The sequence below is a fragment of the Palaemon carinicauda genome, chromosome 27, assembly GCF_036898095.1.
Source record: "Palaemon carinicauda isolate YSFRI2023 chromosome 27, ASM3689809v2, whole genome shotgun sequence".
NCBI classification, from domain to species: Eukaryota; Metazoa; Arthropoda; class Malacostraca; order Decapoda; family Palaemonidae; genus Palaemon; species Palaemon carinicauda.
This window is the reverse complement of record NC_090751.1, coordinates 88,744,487-88,765,140: the sequence shown is the minus strand read 5'-3', so window position 1 is coordinate 88,765,140 and position 20,654 is coordinate 88,744,487. Positions and strand designations below refer to the sequence as shown.

At 48.5% G+C, this 20,654-nt stretch overlaps 1 protein-coding gene and 1 long non-coding RNA gene across 2 annotated transcripts in view; both read left to right on the top strand.

Moving 5' to 3' along the window:
• Positions 1 to 20,654, top strand: part of LOC137621237 (uncharacterized) — an 807,497-nt gene that overhangs the window by 422,857 nt on the left and 363,986 nt on the right. The window lies entirely within an intron of this gene.
• LOC137620449 (Na(+)/citrate cotransporter-like) overlaps positions 1 to 20,654 on the top strand; it is a 135,951-nt gene that overhangs the window by 86,933 nt on the left and 28,364 nt on the right. The window contains exon 6 of the mRNA XM_068350608.1: positions 15,779 to 15,961. Coding sequence (XP_068206709.1) covers positions 15,779 to 15,961 — 183 coding nt within the window. The remainder of the gene's footprint in view (positions 1 to 15,778; positions 15,962 to 20,654) is intronic.

The following is a 20,654-nucleotide window of genomic DNA, read 5'->3' as shown; positions in this document are numbered from 1 at the left end:
ATACTCCTGTAAAAGAAAGAGGAAATGAGTATTAGGAAGTCAATACAAACATGACTTACATTAATCTTAGAATAAGTTAGTAAACTTATAATATAAGATTCCAGTGTGTATAGGCTTAGGATAGGTAAGCCGGAAAGGAGGTAGGAAAGACACATATTTGTGTATCCCGCCCAGCCAATTGCCGCGACCCCATACTGTAACTAATTCAAGAGGACCATCATGGGCCCTAGGGAGAGGAAGAACATCTGTGCTGGATGAGCCAAGCTTAGGCTTCCTCTAGGGAATTAGGTACAGTAAGAGGGGGAAGCTGAATTCATTCAGTGTATAAGCCCCCTTATCAGATTAGGTCCCGGCAAGAGACTGCACATGGAAGCGCAGAATATGCTGGAAATTTTATACTGTACAACAATACATAATAGTTTTCAGTCTAGGGTATAACTATACCATAGGTGTACTGGCTATTATCCATAGCTGCACAATATTAGCTGCCGGCAGGAGGGAGGAGTGACTGTCCACTGTAATGTCAGGATTGGTGGCGCCAGCAGGTCCCCATCAACGATGGACTCTTCCCAGCCATCAGTCTATGTGGCAGAGAGAGAAGGTGACACCTTAGGTGATGGCAGATCGCCGCCCCCGGCAGCCGGCAGGCGGCTGGCGACGGTAACCGACACTGACATCATTCAATGAGACAGGTAGGGCACCGAAGTTTCTGACAGCTGGCGTCGGCAGAGTGGGGGGGGCGGCAGTGGACTGGCACTAAGAGAGAGAGGGATAGGATAGGAGGAGAGAGAGGGAATGGTAATACCCAGTACCCAATCCAATCTTCCTCTGGAAGAAGTGTTGAAATGAAAGGGAGGGGTACTACCTTTCATCCGGCGGCAGAGAGCCGGTAGTCGGCTATGTTGCGAGTGGCGGCCCAAGGGAGGGCCGAAGAATACTCAAAGAAGGGAGGTCCTCCGCCGGCAGACCGACCGACGAATGCTAGCCCATAGTTTGACTATATGCGGGCAGCATAGCAGTACGTACTAACCACCAACGAAAGGACCGAGCCAAACCGGCAACCCACTGGCACTCGGTGGAGTTGTAGGACGGCGAACAGGGGTGTGAAGGCTAAGCCAACACCAAAGGGATAGAGGGGAGGGGAGAGAGTCCTGAGGGGGGTGTATGGGGGGAGCGTAGTTCCCACCAACACCCCCAGAGGGGGGGAGATTCTGTTCAGGGCTAGCCTGTCTAGGTAGGAAGAGTCCATTCTCCAGCCTAGGATAGGTTAGCACAGAGTAGGTACAATACTAATGTCCTGTCCTAAACTATAAAGAAGCAGAATCCCACTGACTGCCTAACCTAGACTAGGTGAGCTAATTTCCTAGACCAGGAAGGGCAGGGGGAGGACAAGTCGCTAGGCCACAGGGAGGACGGGACTTAACCCAACCAAGTGTGGACTAGGGGAAAGGGTAGAGCCCCACCACCTTCACCCTCCAGCAGGGACCCAAAGGAGGGTACATTCTCCTAATGGGGGGCTGGGGGGTGAACGACTAGTACTCTGAGGTTCCGTCCCAAACTCAAAGCGCATGAACTATGGCAAGGAGTGGGGTAGGAAAAATCCTAGCCTAACCTTACACGAAAGCATATCGAGGTAAGGAGGGGTAGGATGTAGCCTAGGCTACCTCAGAGGGAGGAGATTACCTTTGGAAAGGTAACTGGGGAGGTAAGAGAGTATACAATAGCCCCAGCATTAGGTTAGGGGCAAGGGAGATGACTGCCAATATCACCGAAACCCATTGTATACTCCCTAGAAGGCGAAATAACATCTGTGCAATCACTGAATCTTGTTTGTATAAATGCCTATATCTTCATTTTATAAAATAACACTAGGAACACTTATTATATCATGCAAGAAGTAAACATGAACACTAGGCTATCGAGCCTAGGGGCTAGGCTAGCAATCTAGCATAGGGTAGGCTAACAGTGTTGCCTAAACGAATACTAACGCATAATATAACTAATTCCTAGCAATGAAGACTAAATAACTAATGAAGTTATTAGTTATAAGACCGGGAAGGTTGCTCTGGCTAACTAGATAAAGCATGCGAGGCGAGCAACAGCGTCGAAACATGATGCCTCCGGTCGGGGCACAGCTCAACCACAAAACACAAGAATTAAAGATAAAAAGTCGTTACTTTACGGCTGGAGCTTATTTATACAATACAAGAATATGGTACTCAACTTTCCAGAAGAAGGCGAGGCTGAAGATTGCGACATGATGCAATTAAATAGCGAACACTGGGAAAAAACACTCTGCTCAGGTAGGCTACAGAAACAGGAATGAAGCGCGCGGATGTGACGTAAACCAGGATGGCGGCCGTTTGTTTACATCGTTAGGTACCGTAACAGTAACGCAGGAGGAGAGTTTTGTAACGGCTCCTCCTGATACTTGCCACACTTCCCCCTCGAAGCGTAAACGCTATGTCGGGTGCAGATACCTATGTGGGGTGTCAAGCATACGTCCCCTGTTATTATACGATATCCTAAAGGGAAACCATATGGGTACTTGCGCCAGAAGTTAGAATTCTGTGAAACCTTTAGTTTAATTCTCTGGGAATATCTACTGTAGTCATATATAACCTCAGGACGTGAGCAGACAGAACGCCTAATGACATAATGCCTAAGGACAGAATGCCTAAGGACAAAATGCCTAATTTCCCAACACGGACAAAATGCCTAATGGATAAAATGCCTAACATACAAAATGCCTAATGGACAAAACATCTAAAAAGGGATAAAAAAGTGAACTAGATAGCTTAGCACTCTATAGAGTACTGACCTCGGCCAAGGCGGCTTAGTTTACTTCATACTGCTATGAAATTCAATGACTCTAGCATATATTTGGCATTATGGAGGACTTATAGATATGGATGCGAATGATTGTTACAAAAAATTAAATGGTTGATAAAGAAATTTGGTTAGGGAAAAGAATTGTAAGTTTTTTTTTCTGCCTTTCCCGAATAATTGATTTAAAAATGCTAAATAAGATCCTTTTGCCTGGTAGGTGTTTAGTCCGATAGGCAGTTTATATATTAGGCATTTTGTCCATTAGGCATTATGCCTGTTAGGCATTTTGTCCGTGTTGAGGAATTAGGCATTTTGTCCTTAGGTATTCTGTCCTTAGGCATTATGTCATTAGGCATTCTGTCCTACTACCCCTCAGGAAGCTACTGAAGGAACCTTCCATCAGGACGTCATGGCTTGAGCTCAAAAATCTATTTTTGGGTGAGATAGCCATGACGTCCTGATGGAAGGTTCCTTCAGTAGCTTCCTAAGGGTATATATGACTACAGTAGATATTCCCAGAGAATTAAACTAAAGGTTTCACAGAATTCTAACTTCTGGCGCAAGTACCCATAAGGTTTCCCTTTAGGATATCGTATAATAACGGGACGTATGCTTGACACGCCACATAGCTATCTGCACCCCACATAGCGTTTACGCTTCGAGGGGGAAATGTGGCAAGTATGGGAGGAGATGTTACAAAACTCTCCTCCTTCGTTACTGTAACGGTACTCGGCAACATCACATCTGGCCGCCATGTTGGATTGATGCCGCCAGAGTGCGCTTTCCTCATTCCTTTTCATGTAGCGTATATGACTAGGTGCTTTTCCCAGTTTTTCGCTAAGTGATCCATAATGTCGCAAATTTCTGCCTCTCTTTCTTCTGGAAAGTTGAGTACCATATTCTTGTATTGTATAAATGAGCTCTAGCCGTAAAGTAACGTCTTTTTATCTTAAAATACCGTGTATTATGGCGGAGCTGTGCCTTGACCGGAGGCGTCATCCATGACTCTGTTGTTCGCCTCGCATGCTTTATTTAGTCAGACTGAACAACCTTCCCGGTCTTTTAATTAATTATCAATATTAGTTATTTAGTCTTCATTGCTAGGAATTAGTTATATTATGCGGATTGTATTCATTCCGAAAATGGATACTATAGGCATAATATAACTAATTCCTAGCAATGAAGACTAAATAACTAATGCTGATAATTAGTTATAAGACCGGGTAAGGTTTTTCTGGCTAACTAATTAAAGCATGCGAGGCGAACAACAGCATCCGACATGATGCCTCCGGTCAAGGCACAGCTCCACCACAAAACACAGTATTTTAAGATAAAAAGGAGTTACTTTATGGCTAGAGCTGATTTATACAATACAAGAATATGGTACTCAACTTTCCAGAAGAAGGCGAGGCTGAAGATTGCGACATAATGGATCACTTAGCGAAAAACTGGGAAAAGCACCTTGTCATAAACGCTATGTGAGAAGGAATGAGGATGGCGCGCATTGGTGACGTCAACCCAGATGGCGGCCAACATGGCGACCGGATGTTGACGTCGCCGAGTACCGTAACAGTAATGGAGGAGGAGAACCTTGTAACGGCTCCTCCCGTAACTTGCCACACTTCCCCCTCAAAGCGTAATCGCTATGTGGGGTGCAGATAGCTATGTGGCGTGTCAAGCATACGTCCCCTGTTCTTATACAATATCCTAAAGGGAAACCTTATGGGTACTCGCGCCAGAAGTTAGAATTCTGTGAAACCTTTAGTTTAATTCTCTGGGAATATCTACTGTAGTCATATATACCCTTATGAAGCTACTGAAGGAACCTTCCATCAGGACGACATGACTTGAGCCCAAAAAGATACAGTATAATCTTATTTGTTTGTTTTCAATGGTGATTTTGTATCATAAGTAAGACAGTTTTGTTCCCAGGAGCCTTGAATCAGAAAAGCTAAGGAAGCATATAGAAAATAAAACTTCAGAGATTTCTGTGCAGACTTCTTGTAGAATAATTTTATGTAGGTAGTAGGTTGGCTAGGACACCAGCCACCCCTTGAGATATTACAGCTAGAGAGTTATTGGGTCCTTTGACTGGCCAGACGGTACTACATTGGATCCCTCTCTCTGGTTACGGCTCAATGTTCTTTGCCTACATATACACTGAATAGTCTTACCTATTCTTTTCATACTCTCCTCTGTCCTCATACACCTGACAACACTGATATTACCAAACAGCTCTTCTTTGCTCAAGGAGTTAACTACTGCACTGTAATTGTTCAGTGGCTACTTTCTTCTTGGTAAGGGTAGAAGAGACTCTTTAGCTATGGTAAGCAGCTCTTGTAGGAGAAGGACACTCCAAAATCAAACCATTGTTCTCTAGTCTTGGGTAGTGTCATAGCCTCTGTACCATGGCCTTCCACTGTCTTTGATTAGAGTTCTCTTGCTTGATGGTACACTTGTGCATGCTGTTCTATCTTATTTCTCTTTCCCTTGTTTGTTTTGGATATGGGAGATGTAGTTTGGTGTTGTTGCTTTTCTTAAATTTGGTTGTTTGTTGTTTATCTTGTAGTTTATTTATTTCCTTATTTCCTTTCCTCACTGGGCTATTTTTCCCTGTTGGAGCCCTTGAGTGTATAGCATCTTTTTTTTCCAACCAGGGTTATAGCTTGACTTGTGATAATAATAATGAGGAGGAAACTAAGGAAGTAATGATTACGAGGGAGGAAACGTACATTTACTGTATACAGTGGTACCTCTACATACGAATTTAATTCGTTCCACAACCAACTTCGGATGTAGAAACAAATTTTCCCATAAGAATACATGGTAATTCATTTAATTCGTTCCTCAGCCTAAAAACCCATAATAAATCCTTAATAAATGGCTACACATAATTACATATACTGTAACAATAACATAACTGCATAATATGAAAGAAGCATGTAAAAAAGATAATTATAAAGAAATAATAAATATAAAATGTGTTTTATTGCCACTTTACCTTAGAGACAGGCCAACGCAGGTGTAGGATTTGCTACCCCTACATCCCTCCTTCTGTCTCTTTCACTATCCTGGTGTCGGCCCCTTGCCGTCCCCCCTGTCGGTGATACCCACCTCCCACCCTTGGTGACACATTCCTTGCCCCCTGGGCCGTCAGTCCTCCGTGTGCCGGGGGACTGCCGCCTCCCGTCGGCGTCCAGCCGATGGCCTTCCCTCATACCTCATAGCTTCGGTCGTCCGTCCACCAGTCCGGCCCCCGGAGTGCCGGCATCCACAGCCGGCAGTCCGGTTCTGCTATAGCCCTTTCCTTGTCCCTGTCACCATGCCGGCAACCTTCGGCTGCCGGAGCCGCCGCTCCCCGCCGGCGTGCCCCCGTTGTGCCGGAGGCCGCCATCCTGGTATTACCCCTGACTTATATATTTGTCTTCCTTAATTCCAGAAACTCTGCTGAAGCGGCCTCTGGCGTGCCGTCGGTCTGCCGGATCCTTCAGGAGGCGTCAAAGCGACTTGCACCCCTTCTACTAGCTATCATCTCATGCTGATAGCCCTACATTGCAACCAGATGGTTTGACTACATAAATAGATAGGTATTATCTTACCGTTCTATTAATAACCATGCTGTCTTCTTGCATATCACAAATTTCCAGCATGCTGTGTGTATCTTAGCACGGCTGGTTGCCAGAAACCGTTACCCTATGGGATCTTCCACGTTCCCAATTCTATGGTCTGAGTGGCCTCAGTCCCAGTTTTATATCCTTGGCAATTCCCACTAGAATTCCCACTGCCTTCCTGGCATTCTATGAAGAATTCTGTCCTGTGCCCTCGGTCACAACAAATTACCTATGGATAAGGTTACGGTAACCAGCCGGGCGGGTTACACGGAGTATGTGTCTTTCTCCTTCTTTTCCACCCATTCTCTGAACATCACATTGTTTATACCACTTAATATTAAGTTAAAGATTAATCCTTTAATATTTAACTTTAGAATAGAAGTCATTCTTATGACTCCCCCATACTCATGTTCTCTTTCTCTTACAGGAGGAGCACGTGAAGTGCGACCACGGCTTCTGTGGAGTGAAGCGCCCGCACTTTTATGGGCACACGGCGTGTAGGACTCACGCCCCTTGTGCCAACAAGAGAGGTAATCTGAAGTTTTGGGACCCGCAGAACTGTACAGTCTGCCAGGACCGCCTGGTCGAGGCGTTCAATAACCCTCCCTCAGCGGAGGTTAGGGACGCTTCTCGAGAGAAGCTTCGCAAATGGGTGCGTGGCTTCCAGAAGAACGCCACTGGACCATACCTTGCCACTGAAGACTTGAGGGCCTTACTGTTCCCGAAGGCATCCCCAGACTCTGTGGTCCCCAAGGATCAGATCCCCACCGTCCAGATCACGGTGGAACCCGATGTAGTCATGGCCCAGTCCATGCACGAGTGTCGCCTGGATACCGACAACGCGGAGCGTATGTCGGAGGTGTCGGAGACAACGGAGAGGAACCTCATGGCCGAAGAATTGGACTATGAGGAAGACCGAGTGGAATACGCCGAGTCGGAGCAAGAGGTCGCTCTGCCTTCCACCACCGCCCCAACTCCTACACCAACGGAAGTATCACTCCCGTCTACCTCCGCCACCCCGGACCCCATCCCAACCAGCGCCCAGGAGATGTTCCGTATGCTTGAAGCCCTTATGGACGAGAAACTCCGTGAAACACACGAATACATCAGGACCAAGGGAAGTTCCAAGGAGCCGAAAAGGATTTCGGTTAAGGACCTCCCTGCATGCTCGCACGCCAACCCCTGGAGGTATGCTGAGCATATGCCTATCGCAACGGGCAGGATCTTCGTCAGTGAGAAGGTCGGCTCGGTTGCCCTGGAAGAAGTGGAGTTCTTCCCGAGTTTTGAGGCTTATCCGTACTGTTACGTCCGGCTTCGATCCGAACCTGCTTCTAAAGAAGAGACCGAACCTAAGGAGGTGATAGTGTTCGATCTCCCGAAGGCCCAGGCTATGCTGGCCAACGCTTTTAAAAGTAGGGGATTTACCTGCTCAAAGCTTCCGACGCTGAGCAAGAAGCACCCTACCTATGTCGCACCAGATGATGCGATCCTCCCCTTCATGGAAAAGGCCTTCGCTGCGGTACACAAGGCAGTGGAAGAAGGGAAACCTTGCCCTGCACTGGAGGAGTGCAGACCCTTCTCCCTGATTACTCCCCCCGATGTTCGACACTGGAAAGATGTCCAGCATACTTTCGTGGTGGGGAAACTAGATCCTTACGTTGCCGGACGTCAGTTTAACGAAGACCTCCCAAAACTTAATGACCATCTCCTTTGTCGGGAACAAGACACGAAGGAAAGGCTCGCCGCATCCATGTCCCTCCAGGTACAGCTTGACGTCATGGCCGGTGACACTAGAGTCCCCAACCACTACATGGTGCTCGCCAAAACGCATTTGACGACTGTAGTTAAGGACTTGTACAGATTCATGAAGGCTCGGAGAGCCTGTCGTGAATTCGTGTTCTCAAGTGCCACAGTGAGACATGAACCCCGGAGGCTGATTTCCTCCAACATCTGGGGTAAGCACCTCTTTCCCTCTGACCTTGTGAAAGAGATCACCGACAAGGCCGCCACGGAGAACAGGAGCCTTCTCCACAAGTGGGGCATGTCGAAGAAGAGGAGATCCTCTCAGGACGACGGCCCTCAACGTAAGAGGAAATCCTCCAAGCAAAAACCCCAGCAACGTCAACAGAGACGGCAGTTTCCGGGACCCGTTACTCCCCAAGTGGCAGCTCAGCCACAGCAGACCTTTCAGCTGGTCACCCAACCGGTCTTGTCCCAGTTGCCGGTTTTCACCCCTGCTTTCGAGCAACAGACGACTACCTTTCGTCCCAAAGGTAGAGGCTCAAGCAGAGGTGCAGGCAGAGACGCATCTCGCCGTCCCTCCAGAGGCAGAGGAGGAAGGGGAGCTAGCAGCCGAGGCAGTAAATCCTCGGGACACCAGAAGCAATGAAGTGCTTCCGGTGGGAGGAAGACTCCGCCAATTCCAGGATCGTTGGACCTTCGATCCCTGGGCACACAGCATCGTCAAGAAGGGTCTAGGCTGGAGTTGGACTCAACCACCCCCAACCTTCCAGCAATTCTTCCAACAATCAACCCCCCTTCTGGAAGAATATGTCCAAGATCTCTTGAACAAGAAGGTGATAAGGAGGGTAAAGTCAACCAGATTCCAAGGGAGACTGTTTTGCGTCCCCAAGAAGGACTCCGACAAGCTCAGAGTCATTCATAGCGAACAACAAGTTCAAGATGCTGACTCTTCAACAGATAAGGACCCTTCTGCCTCAAGGTTCCTACACGGTCTCCATAGACCTGGCGGATGCCTATTGGCACGTTCCAATGAACCACCACGCTTCCTCCTACCTAGGATTTCGACTCCAAAGGAAAAGCTACGCCTTCAGGGCCATGCCCTTCGGCCTCAACGTGGCCCCTCGGATCTTCACAAAGCTGGCGGATGCCATCGTTCAACAGCTGCGCCTCCGAGACGTCCAGGTGATGGCCTACCTCGACGACTGGCTAGTCTGGGCTCCATCGCCCGAGGATTGTTTAAAATCCTGCAACAAAGTCACCCAGTTCCTAGAACACCTGGGATTCAAGATAAACGTGAAGAAATCTCGCCTCTCTCCAGCTCAGAAGTTCCAATGGTTAGGAATCCAGTGGAACCTTCAGTCACACCGCCTTTCCATCCCCCAGAGGAAAAGGAAGGAAATTGCAGGGTCTGTCACGCGACTGCTGAAATCCAAACGGATCTCAAGACGTCAGCAGGAACAAGTTCTAGGCTCTCTACAGTTCGCCTCAGTGACAAACCCAGTGCTACGTGCACAGCTAAAGGATGCAGCGTGAGTCTGGAGACGTTCCGCATCCATCACTCGAAGAGACCTCAAGAGACGGCTCCCAAACAGACTTCGGCTGCTCCTCAAGCCGTGGTCGGAAGCAAAGGCCCTGAAAAGGTCCATCCCTCTTCAACACCCACCTCCATCACTCAACATCCACACTTACGCCTCGCTGGAGGGTTGGGGAGGTCACTCCCACCAAAAACAGGCTCAAGGCACATGGTCTCCCCTATTCAAGACGTTTCACATCAACATCTTGGAGGCCATGGCGGTCCTTCTAACTCTGAAGAAACTCTCCCCACCTCCCTCGATCCATATTCGTCTAACCCTAGACAACTCGGTGGTAGTTCGATGTTTCAATCGCCAAGGCTCAAGATCGCCCCAGATAAATCAGGTGCTTCTGACAATCTTCCGTCTGGCAGAGAAGAAGAAATGGCAACTGTCTGCAGTTCACCTACAAGGATTCCGCAACGTGACGGCGGACGCTCTATCCCGGACAAACCCGATAGAGTCGGAATGGTCTCTAGACGCAAGATCATTCTCCTTCATCTCTCACCAAGTCCCAGAACTTCAGATCGAACTCTTTGCAACGAGCGACAACAATCAACTTCCTCGATATGTGGCCCCGTACGAAGACCCCATGGCAGAAGCAGTGGACGCCATGTCACTGGACTGGAACAGATGGTCCAAGATCTACCTGTTCCCTCCCACCAATCTTCTGCTGAAAGTCCTCTCCAAGCTGAGAACCTTCAAAGGGACAGCGGCCCTAGTGGCTCCCAAGTGGCCCCGGAGCAATTGGTACCCCCTGGTCCTGGAACTGCAGCCCACGCTGATCCCTCTCCCGGGCCCAGTTCTCTCCCAGCAAGTACAGAAGTCGACTGTCTTCGCTTCATCATCGAAAGTCAGGGACCTTCATCTCATGATTTTCTCTCCCTAGCCGCGAAGAAAAGGTTTGGGATCTCGAAGAAAAGTCTAGACTTCCTCGAGGAATACAAGACCGAATCCACACGACGGCAATACGAATCATCCTGGAGAAAATGGGTCTCATTCGTCAAGGCAAAAAATACTACGGAAATCACCATAGATTTTTGCATGTCCTTCTTCATTCACTTTCATGGACAGGGCTTGGCAGCCAACACGATTTCTACATGCAAATCGGCCTTGACTAGACCACTGATGTATGCCTTCCAACGACATCTTCAATAAACTGCTGAAAGCATGCGCTCGTCTACGCCCAGCACCCCCACCAAAACCTATCTCATGGTCCCTGGACAAGGTGCTCCATTTTGCCTCCAACTTGGACAATGATTCGTGCCCTCTCAAGGATCTGACTCAAAAAGTTATTTTTCTTATTGCTCTTGCCTCAGGAGCCCGAGTCAGCGAAATAGTGGCATTATCAAGGGACGAGGGCCACATTCTGTTTACAGATTCAGGTGACCTTACCCTCTTCCCGGATCCGACGTTTCCCGCCAAAAACGAATTACCCACCAAAAGATGGGGCCCTTGGAGAATATGCCCCCTGAAAGAAGATGCCTCTCTATGTCCAGTAGAGAGCCTCAAGGTCTATCTTCGTAGAACTTCGGACTTTGGTGGAGGCCAACTCTTCAAAGGAGAAACATCGGGCAGCGACCTGTCACTGAAACAACTAAGAGCAAAAATCACCTACTTCATTCGCAGAGCGGATCCTGACAGTACACCCGCCGGTCATGATCCTAGAAAAGTTGCATCGTCTCTGAATTTCTTTCAGAGTATGGATTTCGAAAGCCTTAAGAGTTTCACAGGCTGGAAATCCTCGCGTGTTTTCTTCAAACATTATGCGAAACAAGTGCATGAAGTCAAACATTTTGTGGTAGCCGCAGGTAGTGTTATGAAACCTGCACCTAACTCTGTATAGAACAGTGAGTTACTTGGGACTCTAACTCCTCGGGTGCCTATGTTGACCCTCGTGTGATACGTAGTGATTTCAAAGACACTTAGTGCTTTTTCATATACTGTTCTTCTCCCAGGTGAAATGTCATAGTCGTCACACGAGTGCCGCATGCCTAGAGCATGATGTGTTTTAATTTTAAAAGACTGACGTTCCTCTGGAACGAGTGCCTACTAATAATTTGAAATTCTCTTTCAGATTCAAGAGCAAGTCTTTCATTACTATGTACATTATAATTTGTTGTAAATTACTTTTACATATTTATTGCATTTAATTAACATATTCTGCAATTGTGAAATAAAATTTCTATTTTATTACTTGTGCGTCTCAATCCGCTCCTACTTATACTATGAAATACACGACTGTCATAGTTGTATTATCCCCTTCCTCTTATATTCGATGAAGATTACTAAGGTTTCAACCCTTATTATATACTCACCTGTGCAATGTAATATTCCTACACGAATACTTACTTACTTCATACCTTAGAGACCAGACAATTCTCTAGTCACATACAGTGCCTAACCACCACTTGTCTGCCCTTGAGAATGTTCCTATATGAATGCCAACCATTCAGTCTTGTCTCTGATTTCTTCATGTTCTCCCAGCAAGGTGAGTAGCCCTTCGATGACCACTTTGATCTTCAGCATGGCCCGTGGGGACTTCACTGCCAGGGGGGCAGGAAGTTCTCTTCCCTACGGTTCTTCTATTAAGATTACTATGCTAACCTGTTCAAAGCCCTCGGCACTTACACTACAAGGGGAAAATCTACCACGATACATTGATTCTCTGGTATTCTTCCATCAGGACGCCATGGCTTGAGCCCAAAAAACGGATTTTGAGCGAAGCGAAAAATCTATTTTTGGGTGAGATAGCCATGGCGTCCTGATGGACCCTCCCTGCTACTTCGTCCAGTTTTTTTTTTTGCAGGTCCCACCCTGTTCTGCTGTATCATGGTGATCGGCAAGCAACTGGCTTCAGGATGAGGACGGACATGACGTCATTTAGCAATGGCGCCCGTTTGTTTACGTTTCGAGTACCTAAAGTAGCCACGAACGAGATTAGCTGTGGAACGGCTCCCCAGCTATTCTCCGCCCCTACACATCGAAGTGTTAACTCTATGTGGGGTGTAGATAGCTATGTGGCGCGTTAATACATGCGTCCCCTGTTGATATACGATGTCTTAAAGGAAAACCTTTAGGATACTCGCTCCAGAAGTTAGAATACTGTGATAACCTGTGGTTAAATTCTCTGGGAATATTTAGTAGTTATATACCCAAGGAAGCTACCAAAAAGGAACCTTCCATCAGGACGCCATGGCTATCTCACCCAAAAATAGATTTTTCGCTTCGCTCAAAATCCGTTTATTAACTAAAACAAATATTGATACAAACACACTCGTGTGCGTATGCGCGAACACACACACGCACGAGGAGACACGATCGGCGAGGAGGTAGAGATGGTGACTGCGATAACATACAGTAACTAACACTACGGAAATTTTAATCTAACTTAGCTTATTTATTTTTTTTTTTCATTTTTATATTTCATATTTTTCACATTTTTTTTCTTTTGATTTTTTATTTTCATCACTTTCAGTGACGAGTTACGGTATGTTATCGCAGTCACCATCTCTACCTCCTCCCCGACCGTCTCTCTTACTGCGTAGCAATTTTTGCACCTGTGTGTGTGTTTGTTCATACGCACACGAGTGTGTTTGTATCAATATTTGTTTTAATTAATAAAGGAATTCAGATTAGCTGTTATTACTTTCTTAGTTACATTTAATTGTTTTTCAACTCGTTGACGCTGTTAAAAATCATATGTACTCTAAACACATTTTTGTTTAATCTCTCTCTCTCTCTCTCTCTCTCTCTCTCTCGGAAAAAAAATAATAGACGTATCTAACACTAAAACAGCGAAGAAGAACGAGAGAGAGAGAGAGAGAGAGAGAGAGAGAGAGAGAGAGAGAGAGAGAGAGAGAGAGAGAGAGAGAGAGATTTTATTTAAAGAACATGTTAATGCTATGTTTAGAGAGAAACAGAAAAAGAGAGAAGTCTTATTTAAAAGAGCTTGTTAATGCTATCATGGTTTTCTTTGCTTCACTTTTTTCTTTCTTTCTGTTCATCACGCTGGCCCTTCTCACAAATGATCGTTGCCAACAATCTCTTTGTCCTTTATTCCTATCAACAAAAGGCGTTCTATCTCTTCCAGGGTATTGCTAAGATGTCTTGTAATAAGAGTGATCCCCTTCGATGGTTATTTGCTTTAATGGCTGCCTTCAGCTTGATGATCCTCGAGATCATAGGCCTATTCCGGCCATATTGTTTAGCCATACAGTATCACTCACATACCCACTGCTCTCATGTTTTTCTATAATTTTTTGCTTCAATTCTAATGAAAGAATTGCCCTCTTCCTGTACTGAAACGTAGGTTCTTAGGCACCATGATTATAGGTAAAATAAAAAAGGAAGTGTGAGAAAAGGAAGAAAATAAGCACTGTTAATAAGAGACCAAACAGAGGACAACCACACAATACACACAAGAATAGAGAACTGAGCACTCGACGCTCAATGGCGTAATGTTTACTTCGTGTGTCGAAATAAAATTCGGGTGTAAAGTCAAAAATTTGCTCGAATTTTACTTCGGATGTTGGAAAATTCGGATGTAGATACGTTCGTGTGTAGAGGTTCCACTGTATTATTAAAAGGTCAAGGAGAATTATATAACTAATGATGTCTTCATTAAATGTCTTCATATTAATAAATTATTTCATACAAAACTTTCACTACTGTCTCTCTTGCTGTATAGAATCGTGGTCGTATCGTTATTACCACAGTTTTATAGTGGCCGATGTGATAACGTCCCTGACTGGTGATCGCCATACTGGGGTTCGAGTCCCGCTCAAACTCGTTAGTTTCTTTGGTCACTGCAACCTCACCATCCTTGTGAGCTAAGGATGGGGGTTTGGGGGAGCCTGTAGGTCTATCTGCTAAATCATCAGCAGTCATCGCCTGGCCCTCCTTGGTCCTAGCTTGGTCGGAGAGCGGGCTTGGTCGTTGACCGTATGAATAATGGGCAGACTCTAGGGAATTGTTCTGCTTGATGGGATAATGTCGCTGTTCCTTGCCTCTGCCATTCATGAGCGACCTTTAATCCATTAAACCTTTATAATTTTCCTCTACTTCTCAGTTTTGTTTCCTATTCTAGGCTCTCTTCCTTCTTGTGACCCCTAGAGTTTGTGGTATCTTATTTTTACTACCAAGCTGCACCAGCTCATAATGTGAGGATATCGACGGTAATATTGATAATAGTAATGATAATTGTAATAACAATAATAATAATAACAGACAGATTTGATTAAAAACTGTAAATGTGGTTATAACCCATACCAGATATACATATTAGCATTGAGTTATACAGAAATATTATAAATTGTTAATCAACCATCTGGCAGATAATTACTTCCTAAAGTAACTTCCATTCACAATAAATTATTGGGTTTTATTAAAACTGTTTTGTTTGTCTTTTGAAAACTTCAGTTCATTTGCTGAAGATTAACATCAATAATTTACAGTAGAAAAAGCATACAGGATTTTGTCTCATAAATCCTATGTTTATTTTAGTACTTTGAAAATGCGAATTTTCTGCTAACATTTCCCTAATTTACATCCTATTGTTATCTAGAACCTTAAAACAGCATGGAAGCAATTTAGTTATCTGATAATTTAAACATGAACATGTACTGTATTATCCCTCATAAGCGTTATCAGTCATTCAATAGATAAGACTGAGAACAAATATTTAGGAAAAAAGTGTAGATTTTCTCAAGACAATTTCATTAATTTTGTGTGCGCATATTTAACCATGTTGAGACCAAAGTTTTTACCGAGTAATCAATATTTTGTTTATACTGGTGCAAAATTGAAGTCTCTCATGTTCTTTAATGCAAAGCCACGCAAGAACAAATAAGACCAATATGAATCCATAATCGGATGGCAAGAAAGAGAGAGAGAGAGAGAGAGAGAGAGAGAGAGAGAGAGAGAGAGAGAGAGAGAGAGAGAGAGAGAGAGAGGCCTGAGTATGCGGCACCATCTTAAATTCATTAATATTATTCATTTTTTTCCTCAAAATTGTCTTTGCAGAAGTGCTTCAGTATCATCGAAGAAAGTCAGTGTATGCTATGAGCCTGACCATTCAACAGAGAAAGACTCCCAAACCTTGAGAAAGATGTTCTTCCTTGGAGTGGCCTTCTCTGCCAACATAGGAGGCACTGGTTCTCCCCTTGGGTGCAGTCCTAACTTGATTGTTCTTAGTATACTACAGAGGTAGGGTGCTATTATATCCAGCTTTATCTTGAAATTACTAATGCAGTAATGAACGTAGATTTATAATGACACTGCCTGAAGGGTCCCAAAATTGTCTATCAAATGTCTTTGATGAAAAGTACTGTATTTGAATAAAGAACTTTGCAAATAAGGCAGGAATATATCTTGCAAAGAAAAGTAAAAATGTATTTGTTCCGTAACTTAAATACAAACCAGGCTATTTACATGGGGTAATTACTTCGGCGTAGCTGAACGACGAGCCATAAAAGTTTTAACGAGGGTTTCCTACCCCGCCGCTAGTTAGCGGGGGGTAGGGAGGGGTAGCTTGCTACCCCTCCCCCCTCACACACACCGGTGAATACTTCTCTTTACTTTTGGCTTGGAGAGACGGCAGACCTGTCTGCGCTCTCCTCGTTTTTGACTGCCATAATTTTGTTTGCTTTCTCTTTTCAGTGTGTGTGTGAAGTTGGCCTCTATTTCTCTTCATGCGTACGTGCCCTGGACTATCTGGCCGCCCTTGTGGTACCTTTATGTCGGCCTTGGACACGGATCCTCACTCCTTATGCCCGCAGTGTACGGGCCAACGGTGTGATAGGTCTAACGTGTGTATTGAGTGTAGGGAGTGGTCTACCTCCCAGTGGGAGAGTTTTGCCCGGCGACGTAAGAAGAAGGCTAAAAGGGATCGTTCTCCTTCGCAGGTTTCTTGGAAGAGAGAAAATCCAAAGAAGTCTTCTTCCGCCACCCTTTCCTCCTCCGAATCTCCCACTTGAGAGGCCGGCGAGTGGTAGCGTAGACCGTAGTGCTGTTAACCGATCGCGGGGTGAGGGAGAGGTAGTTGCCTTCCATAGCGAGGCGGCTGCCCCTCCCCCTCCGGAGGAGGGATTTGTATATAATAATGATCTTTTTCAGCTTTGAGCTTCCTTGGGGCTGCAGGGTTCGCCCTCCAAGGAAGCTCTGTTTGACATGATCAAACTGGGTGCGGCCGTCAAACAATCGCCAACTTCAGCGGAGATAGATCCTCTGTCTGTGGTTGACGTTGTTGTGACGGAAACATCCCGTGGGTCTAGCCAAACGCCCGTTCCTGTGGCTGAGGTAGCTGAAGGCTCTGATTCCCCCTCTGAACATCCTTCGAGGGAGGAGCTTAGTCCCACGGTCTCTCCTGCCTGTGATTCTCCCTCTCGGGGGAATTCACTAACAGAGACTCCTCTTCGGAGGCCCATCGATGGTCAGCCTTCTGATCCCACGGCCCCTCGTGGGCGTATAAGGCGGAAGGCTCGTCCTCCCCTTCGCCGTAGAGGCCTTCCTTCCCACTTCAAAGGGGTTAAGAGGCGCCTCTTCGGCTCGTCGTCACCACATTCCTCTGCGGAGGAGACGATTCGCCGTTCTCCTGTCCTGCCAGCTACCAACCTAGACCTCTCCAGGGATCGTTCGCGATCCTCTTCGGAGGATGGTCGTTCTTCAGGACATTGTGACCTGTCGCCCAGACCATCTACCTCTAAAGATCCTGATGCGTTTGACGCGCCACCTGATACTGCCACTGCGCAGTCCCCGGGCCCTTCGGGGCTGCAGGGGCTTGAGTGCAAAACTGCGCCTCTTGCCCCCAAGCGCCTGCCTGCCGATGTTGCTGCCGTTCCTGACTTAGCACCTCGGCACTCACCCTTAGGCGTTCGCGCCTCCGTTCCTGTTATGCGCCAGGGTTCCCCTGCGCGCCCACGCCTTCGGCTCCCCGTCGCCCTCCAGCAATTCCTGAGGTAGCGCGCAAGCGCCCACCTGTGCATACGCGCTCACCTGCGCATACGCACCCCGTTCCTGACACGGCGCTCCTGCGTTTACCTGCGCATACGCGTCCACTGGTGCCCCAGCGGCCACCTGCGCTCACGCGCTCTCCAGTGCCTTGGCGCCCCCCAGTTCCTGTTTCATTGCGCGCGGTCCAGGGGGCACCTGAGTTGGCGCACATGCATCCACAGGTTCCTGTGGACTCGTAGCGCCCATCGGGGGGAAAGCGCGACACGCGCCCACGCGCAGTTCCAGCTCCAGCGCCCAAACACTCACCATGCTTTGGACTCATCGCACCCACCTAGGGAGACGCGCGACACGCGCAGTTCCAGCAACAGCGCCAGCGCCCACGTGCTCACCAACGCGACCACGCGTCGCTGCATTTCAGCGCGTCGCCCAAGAGGCTCCCAAGTTAGCGTACGGGCACTCACGGCCGCCTCTGGGCTCTCCCTCTAGACCGCGCGAGTTTGCACCTGATGCAATCGCACACAACGCTCCAGTAACGCGCCCTATTCCTGCTACACGCCCCGTTCCTGTATTTAGGACAACTAAGGTTGCCCTTCAACAAACACCAGAGCGCCCTTATCCAGCGGCGCGCCCCGCGCGGCCGCCGCAACACACTCCGGTGTGACCGCATCCTGATGCGCGCCATGCACGTCCACGATTGCCGGCGCGACCAGCGCGCCCACAGGCGAGTATACCGGTCTTACCCGACCAGCGCCGATCATCTCGCCCCCAGGTCGCTCGCGACCCTGCTCCAGCGCTAACGCGCCCTCAGCCGGTTCTTCCGGACACGCACTCAGGCGCCCCCGTTATCTCGCGCCCTTTGGGGCCGCACCAGGTCGCTGCGCGCCCGCGCGTTCGGCCTCCTCCTGCTCCAGCTCCTGATCGCCACACGCCTACCCCATCGCCTATGCGCTCTCGCGACCATGTTCCCGCTCCAGCTGCTGCGCGCCCACGCGCCCGCGCGCCATCGCTCCTGAGCACCCACCTGCGCGCCCTCGCGCCCGCCCCCACCCACGCGGGTGCGCGCGCGCTAGTTTCCAGTATCGCGCCATCCATTCACGCGCGACCCTGATCAGGGCCCGTTTTACGAGCCCCAGCGCGAGTGCCGACAGGCGGACTCTTCTTCGTCACGTTCCCCTCCCCGCAAGCGCAGACCAGCGCGCTTGCCAGAGGAGGGGCGCTCCCCGGACAGGTCTAGGAGTTCTTTTTTTTCAGCCCTGCAGGCGAACCCTTGTTTGTCGACTCCTCCTAGGGATCCCTCGATCCCCTTCCCTCCAGAGGGGGTGTCCGACAGCAACCCTGGTTCGGCACCCTAGTCAGAACCCTTGTGCAGGCGATTAAGCCCGCCCTCTCTGATTCGGGTCACGAATCAGCGGCAGCTTCCTCCCCCCTGAAGAGGAAGAGTGGAGTCTCTCCTGTGGAACCTCCTCCGAGGCCTATTCTGTCTCCGCACAGATCCTTTTGCAAGGATCCTCCTCCCCCTCAGACCTTCTCGCCCTCCCCTGCGGAGGAGGATTACTCCTCCTCAGGAGAGTTGGATGAGCCGGAACACTCCCCCATCGCACCAATGGGGGAAGTTCCTCCTCTTCCAGAGAGGTCTTCTCGTCCAGAGGTGGAGAAGGACCTACCCCATTCGCTTCTCGAGTCCTGTATCCCGGCCAGGAGGAAGCCTAAGGACTCTAAGACGATCCCCAAATTGTCAGCGAGGATCAGGCAGGAACAGTCTAGAGCCGCCGAGGATGTCCACGTGTCCCCCCAGGAAGAGCCACTGGGGACGGAAGACTTCGCTGCAAGTCCTTCGGGAGGAGAGCACCAAGAGTCAGAACACGCGTTCTGGCAAGTCCTGACCCTCATGAGGAACCTTAACGGGATCCCAGATCCTGAGGTCCCACCTCGTGAAGGGAAGGACACGGTCCTGGACCACGTCTACGGCACTCAGAAACCCTCTAGGGCCAGTGCAGCTTTGCCCTGGTCTCAAGGGATGAAGAGTGCCAGGGACAAGGTCGAGGGCTAGCTCTTTGAGCTTGCCTCCTCCAGCAGATCGAGTGCCGGTAATAAGCTCCTCCCTCCTCCTCGAGTCCATCAGAGTAGGTACTTCGAGATCCTCGAGGAGTCTTCTCTGAGTCTTCCCTTACACCACTCCGTGGAAGAACTCACAGGGGGAGTCCCTCTTGAGAGACTCTTCAACCGGCACGTGTCCTTCTCAGACACTGAGATCCTGAGCCAGGAGAAGGTCACCAAGTGCGCCATGCAGGCGACTTTGTGGCTCGACATCTGGCTAGGGTCTCTGGGCATCCTGGTGCGGTCCGAGGACCTCTCCAAAGAAAGCACCAGGAAGGCGCTGGAAACCTTTCTTCTCTCGGGCACACGGACCATTGAGTTTCTGTCCCACCAAGTCTCGAGCTTGTGGGCCAACACGATCCTCAAGCGTCGGGACGCTGTGACCGAGAGGTTCCATCATAAGGTACCCAGTGCGGAATCTAGCAGGCTCAGGCACTCTTCCGTTCTCGGAAAGAGCCTGTTTGAGCCTAAGGACGTGGAGCTCACTGCCGAGAGGTGGATGAAATCCAATCAGGATTCCCTCATCCACAGGGCCCTGACATCGAGGCCCTACAAGCCTCCAGCAGTCCAGCAGCCCCGTCCCGCTAAGGACACAAAGAAGACGACCACTGCAGCGAAGCCCAAGGTGTCTAAGCCCTTTCCTGCCAAGAGCAGAAGGGGCAAGAAGTCCTCCAGGGGAAGCAAAAACCCTAGAGGTAGGAAGCGCTAGGGTTGGCAATCCCCCTGCATGTCCACCAGTGGGGGGATGCCTTCAGAGTTGCTCGACAAGGTGGCAGCAACTCGGGGTGGATGCCTGGACGATCTCCGTGATCTCTCTAGGTTATCGCGTCCCATTCACAGCCTCTCTACC